Source organism: Salvelinus fontinalis, chromosome 23, assembly GCF_029448725.1.
Source record: "Salvelinus fontinalis isolate EN_2023a chromosome 23, ASM2944872v1, whole genome shotgun sequence".
NCBI lineage: Eukaryota > Metazoa > Chordata > Actinopteri > Salmoniformes > Salmonidae > Salvelinus > Salvelinus fontinalis.
Genome location: NC_074687.1, coordinates 2,400,118 through 2,405,995, shown reverse-complemented (window position 1 = coordinate 2,405,995; position 5,878 = coordinate 2,400,118). Strand labels below are relative to the sequence as shown.

The 5,878-nt window shown below is 40.0% G+C and overlaps 1 protein-coding gene across 1 annotated transcript; it reads right to left on the bottom strand.

Moving 5' to 3' along the window:
• Positions 1-491: 491 nt before the first annotated feature.
• Positions 492-4,731, bottom strand: LOC129820694 (E3 ubiquitin-protein ligase TRIM11-like). The gene is made up of 6 exons (XM_055877554.1): positions 4,041-4,731; positions 3,819-3,914; positions 2,988-3,221; positions 2,614-2,746; positions 2,416-2,493; positions 492-1,443 (listed from the first exon to the last, which is right to left on the bottom strand). Exons 1-6 carry the CDS (start codon positions 4,662-4,664, stop codon positions 884-886), a joined length of 1,725 nt encoding a protein of 574 aa, XP_055733529.1. The 5' UTR covers positions 4,665-4,731; the 3' UTR covers positions 492-883.
• Positions 4,732-5,878: the final 1,147 nt, after the last annotated feature.

The following is a 5,878-nucleotide window of genomic DNA, read 5'->3' as shown; positions in this document are numbered from 1 at the left end:
CCATTTAACTCGGCAAGTCAGTTAAGAACAAATTCTTATTTACAATGACGGCCTACCGGGGAACAGTGGGTTAACTGCCTTGATCAGGGGCAGAACGACAGGTTTTTACCTTGTCAGCTCGGGGATTCAATCCAGCAATCTTCCGGTTACTGGACCAACGCTCTAACCACTAGGCTACCTGCCCCCCCCCAAAAGAGAGCACTCTTGAAATATAAATTTAAGTAGGCAAGTCAGTTAAGATCAAATCCTTTTTTACAATGACGGCCTACCCCGGACCAATTGTGCGCCGCCATAACGGACTGTAGTGACGACTCTAGCACTGAGATGCAGTGCCTTAGACCCTGTGGCCACTCGGGAGCCTCTTCAGGATGACGTTTACATTTGAAACCTTTCAGAGATATAGCTTGATATTTCAACAAATATACTCAGTATAAAAAACACTTTGAATATGTGTTAGTAAAACACAACAGGGTTAAAGAACGAAAAAATAATTTTTGTTACATTGCATTTTATTGATATTTCAATCCATCAATTTCATCAAGTGCACATTTTTTGGAGTGTTTTTTAAACCCTCACCCACCCAGCAATCTGACATTACAGAAAATCTATGATAAGCGGAAAATAAATTGTCTCAACAAAAAGCAAAAACAAGATATTAAACTTTTAATACATCAATGAGGTAAAGTCCTATTTTCTGTGCAGTCACAGCAAGCATCATGCTTAATAAGTACACAGCTATCAATTGTGCCATTTTACTTTTTCTTTTAAGTGTACAAAAAACAGATTGTATTCCAAATTAACATTTTAGATTAAGTAACTGTTCCATGATTTCTGCTCAGAGTACTATAAATCTACAGATGGGTAACTTCATCATTTGGGTCCCCTAATTTAACCTAATATCTGCCCCTTTAGGGATTACAAACATGGGGTACAGAGGTTCACTGAATTTGGTGTTGAAAGAGTAAACACGATTTAAGTTAATTTGATTTATATATCCTACAGTATTTGATACATTACCGTACACAGCAAAGATTCCAGAGTCATAGTCTAAATACATATGAATGCTGCTAAACCTGTTACCAGTGGTTATGTTATGAACTGTCTCACCTGAATACGCCTCAGCATGTGGTTTAGACTGAGAGGTGGGAAACCGTATGCGCCAACTCTCCTTCATTTTGCCAGCGTTTTCCTTGTACATCACCCCAACCTCATAATACGAGTCCTCCTTTGATCCACTGGGAAGATTCATAAAGTGCACTTGCCAGAAGTGGAAGCCTCTACTGAAGCCTTGAGTGCCCCTCACCATTTCACTCTGTTTGAGCCTCTCTGGGTGGAGGGTGTGGGGCTGGATGTGTGGGTATGTGTTCCTAGCACTGGTCATGTCAAGAGATAGCCAGATATGTCTCCCGACAGAATTGGGATCCAAGGTGATGGTCTTTTCATCTGTTGATTCAGTCAAGAATACTTACAAAAACAGTCATTGTTAACGGTAATATTGAATATGCTATGGTAAAACACTGCTTAGGAAAGCAAACACAGCCCACCGTCCTCTTTATGCTTTGTGGGCCTAGAACAGGTCACACCTATCAGAGGGGGTAACCTCCCTAACATGCTCTCACAATGAGAGATGGTATTTCATCTATCAATACAAAAACACGGATCCTCGAGGTCTACGTGATGATTTCTCATTCAGACCTTTGTTATAGATTATATAGCTGCACTGTATTTTCAATGCTTATGCAATATGTATAATTTCCTATATTCAATCACAATCTTTCTATCCAGACATTTATTTTTCTATTCCCCAAAACATATTTTTTTGTAGGCTTTACTGTGCCATAGGAAGTAACTAAATGCACCACCATTCTCAAATGTGTGATATGTGTATATATATATATTGTAACAATCATTAGTTCACTAATGTTTTTATTACCACTATGTTCCACCCTCACACAGGTGAGGCAATTGTAATGATCAGCTAGGCACCTGCATATAAAAATGTATATACAATGGTTTTGGTACATCTTTAGATGCTCTGATGAAGGCGTAACTGCCCAAATGTGTCTGCCTGCCCGACCGGAAATAAAAAATAAATTAGTTTTTTTACTATTTTGAGTGCTGCTGTTTCCAAATGTTCTTGAATTTGGGATTTAATTTGAAGTCGGTGTCAGATACGACAGAGCACCCAGCTATTAAAGCCATAACGGTTGTGCGAGATCCTATTGTGGAGTGTAACCTAATCCAACAGTTTGATTAGCATAGTGTGTCAGCTGTACACAATAGGCTCTGATATCAGGTATTGTGTTTGTCTAGTACTGAACCGTTAGACTACATGGAAGTATTGCTCAATACCAGAGACTTGCACAAAGTGAATATAACATCATGTTAAAATCTAATCAGATTCATTATACTTACATTGTTTCAGTGTGGACAGTGAACACCAACAAGCTGTAGGATCTACACGTAAAGCTGTCCTAACGGCAGAACCTTGGTCTGTGGATAGAATAAATAGTCATGGAACACAATGATGTTTATATGAATAGCTGCAGTTTCTCTTCCTGAATTACTGTAAATAGTCTAATTACACGGTACTTATTAAATGAATGTACTGACCCTTCCAGATCCTGTCCACCTCCATGTGGAGCATCTCTCTGAGTTTTCCTGCCTGAACAAGTCTCTCCTCTGGGTCCAGACTGACACAGTATGGAGATGCATCAACTGAGCCTTTCTGCAGGGCATTGTAATCCTGAAAACAGGAGGATATTTAGCCACTCTTGGAGGACAATGGAAGTTGATCCTAGAACTGCTGTGTTGTCATTAAAAACCAACATGTTTCAGCTTGTAGCCTTCATCAGGGTTTTACAGACAATCCTGAAACCTAAAATATATATGACACCATTAAGACAGACGTCAGCTCAAAGTCCACTTTTGACATGCCTTTTGGGCTCGAGTTGGTAAATATTTGTTGAAACAAAGTGTAAATTCACCTGAAGCAACCTCCCAGGTTCTTCACCCTGCAATGTGAGCTCTATCCCAGTGACCTCATCCTCCAAGCTCTTGAATCTCTTCTCCATCTTCTGTACCTCACTCTCCGCTTTCAGCAGCATCTCGTTCTCTTTCTCCTCCATTGAGTCCATCAGTTGTTTCTGGCCCTCTGTGATGGCTGAGATCAGCATGGTGAAATTTGTCTGCTGCTCTTGTTTCTGTAGATTGGCAGAGATCTGACAGGAAGAGGAACAAATGACATGACACAGTGGATGTTTTCTAGTGTTGGTTTCTTGCACTTGTTTTTAGTTCATCTTCCTCCCAATAACCAGTTTTATATGTTACAAAGGTTCCTATTATATATCAAAGGGCTCTCGTAACCATCTTCTAGAATAGAATCAGATGGTTTGTAGATGGAAAGAACTCTGTAACCATAACATGTCACTGTGGCTCAACTCATCCACAGTGTTTTTCATATAAGTACAAATACATTTAACAGTAGCTAGGTTTCCATCCAATTGACGACACATTCTCATCTTTGCCGACGAGAGAACCACACAACATGTCATCGCCTGACTCCAAGTTTACTTCGATATGAAGGTTATTATATCAATATTTGCGCATAAAAAAAGTTTCCACCGACATTTCTAGCCTAATTCATTTTACCCGACACAAAAAGATCCCACCTTGTCTGAAGCATTTAGTTTTGTCGACATTTGGAAAGTTTACAACAACAAAAAACTGTTTCCATCAGGCCTGTCATTAAAACATTTTATCCAACATGTACTTTACTCACGTAAAAAAGTTGGATGGAAACCTGGTTAGTACCGTACCTTGAATGACTCCATGGTGTTCTTTGCTTTGAGAATCTCCGTCTTTACCGTGCACACGTTGTTCTTTTTGGCAAGCAGCTCTTTTAGCAGTCTCTGCTGTAAATTCAGGGCATTTTATTTACTCGCACAAAGTTGCACAGAGATACTGCAGTTTAAAGTTACAGTAGATATTATACTCCAGAGTAATTCTTGGTCATTATTTATACTAATTTCTCCCCTTACCTTGATTTGGGGGATCTGTTCCTCTGCAGGTGTGGTTTTGTGGGTCTTATGACCCAGAGAGTCACATTGAGCGCAGATCAGAGCCTTATCATCCAGGCAGAACAGAGACAGAGGTTGACCATGTTCACCACATAATGTGTTCACATCCCTTGGCTGGCCCAGGTCTTCAGGTATAGCTGTACACTTCCCTGCCATTTTCCTGGGAGGAATGGAGATTTTCGCCGGGTCCGGATGTGGCTCCTCCAATCTGAGAGTGTTGGACAGGGCGTCTAGAACATGGTTCATGGCCAACTCAGGTCTCTGAGCGAACTGTCTCATACACAGAGGGCAGCTGCACTCCCCTTTGTTCCAGTAGGCCTGTATGCATCCCTGGCAGAAGTTGTGTCCACAGGGAATAGTGACGGGGTTGGAGAAGACACCGAGACAGACAGAGCAGATAAAATGCTCCCGAGATAAACCACCCGTCGCCATTTTGTTTCGACGCAGGAGCAGGAAGAATGAGTGGCGAGTCTGTACAGGATGTGTGGGTTTGGTAATAGGGTGTAGCCCAGATTCTTTCAACATATCAGTGAAATATCTACCAGGCCCTGGAAACCGTTTTTTTTGTTGCAGGGTGGAGTCCATGGGCCTGTCATGGGATTGGGATCTCTTCTTCTTCCTTGGTATTGTGACGTTCGCACATGTTGTTTGTGCACGTCGCCGCGTTAGTGCGTGTTCAATCACATTACATTTGTGATACAAAAAATTAAAAAGGGATAAAAAAATAATAATAATTGCACCACCAACCAACCCTACTCCAATATAACACTATTACAATCAAAACAAGGTTTATGAAATGGTATATACAGTGCATTCGAAAAGTACTCAAACCCCTTGACTTTTTCCACATTTTGTTACATTACAGCCTTATTCTAAAATGGATTATTATTATTTTTTAATCTACACACAATACTACATAATAGCAAAGCAAAAACAGGTTTTTAGAAATGTTTGCAAATTTATAAATTATAATAATACTATCAGGAAGGGGTCTGAATACTTTCCAAATGCCCTGTAACTGCCTTGTTTTTGCTGGACCCCAGGAAGAGTAGCTGCTGTCTTGGCAGGAACTAATGGAGATCCATAATAAATACACATACAAATAAGTCAAGGGGTACGAATACTTTTCTGACCTCACTCTGTGTGAAATAATAGGGGTTGAAAGAATGTTTTAATGACTAACCCTTCCTCTGTCCGCCATACATACAACATCTGTGAGGTTCCTCAGTCAAGTATTGAATTTCAAGCACAGGTTCAACCACAAAGACAAGGGAGCTTTTCGAAAGCCTCATAATGAAGGGCAGGGATTGGTAGATGGGCAACAATAACAAATCAGACATTGAATATATCTTTAAGCATGGTCAAGTTAATAATTATGTTGCGGATTATGTATTAAACCACTCAGACACATCAAAGATACCGTCATCCTTCTGAACTGAGTTGCAGGACAGGCATGAAACTGCTCAGGGATGTTACCATGAGGCCATTGGTGATTTTAAAACGGCTACAGAGTTCAATGGCTGTGATAGAAGAAAACTGTGAATGGATCAACATTGCAGTGACTGCAATACAAATATACACCTTTCAGCAGGACAATAACCTAAAAATAATAATAAATAAAGGCAGTTTATACAATTCTAAAACATTACAACAGATTTCACAACACACTGTGTGCCCTCATGCCCCTACTCCACCTGTTAGGGTTCGTTCCTTACGTCCTTCTTTGTCAATCATTGGTTCATTGGTGAAATTAGCATTATGACAATATCTTTAATTAAATCATTCAAAAACCTTTATTA

Bases quoted from the DNA above. Each gene is read 5' to 3' on its own strand.
- LOC129820694 (XM_055877554.1), bottom strand. From the start codon at position 4,664: ATGGACTCCACCCTGCAACAAAAAAAACGGTTTCCAGGGCCTGGTAGA. The intron at 2,747-2,987 runs GTGAATTTACAC...TCCTGTTTTCAG, and splicing joins AACCTGGGAGGTTGCTTCAG to GATTACAATGCCCTGCAGAA. The intron at 1,444-2,415 runs GTAAGTATAATG...CTGAATCAACAG, and splicing joins ACTGTCCACACTGAAACAAT to ATGAAAAGACCATCACCTTG.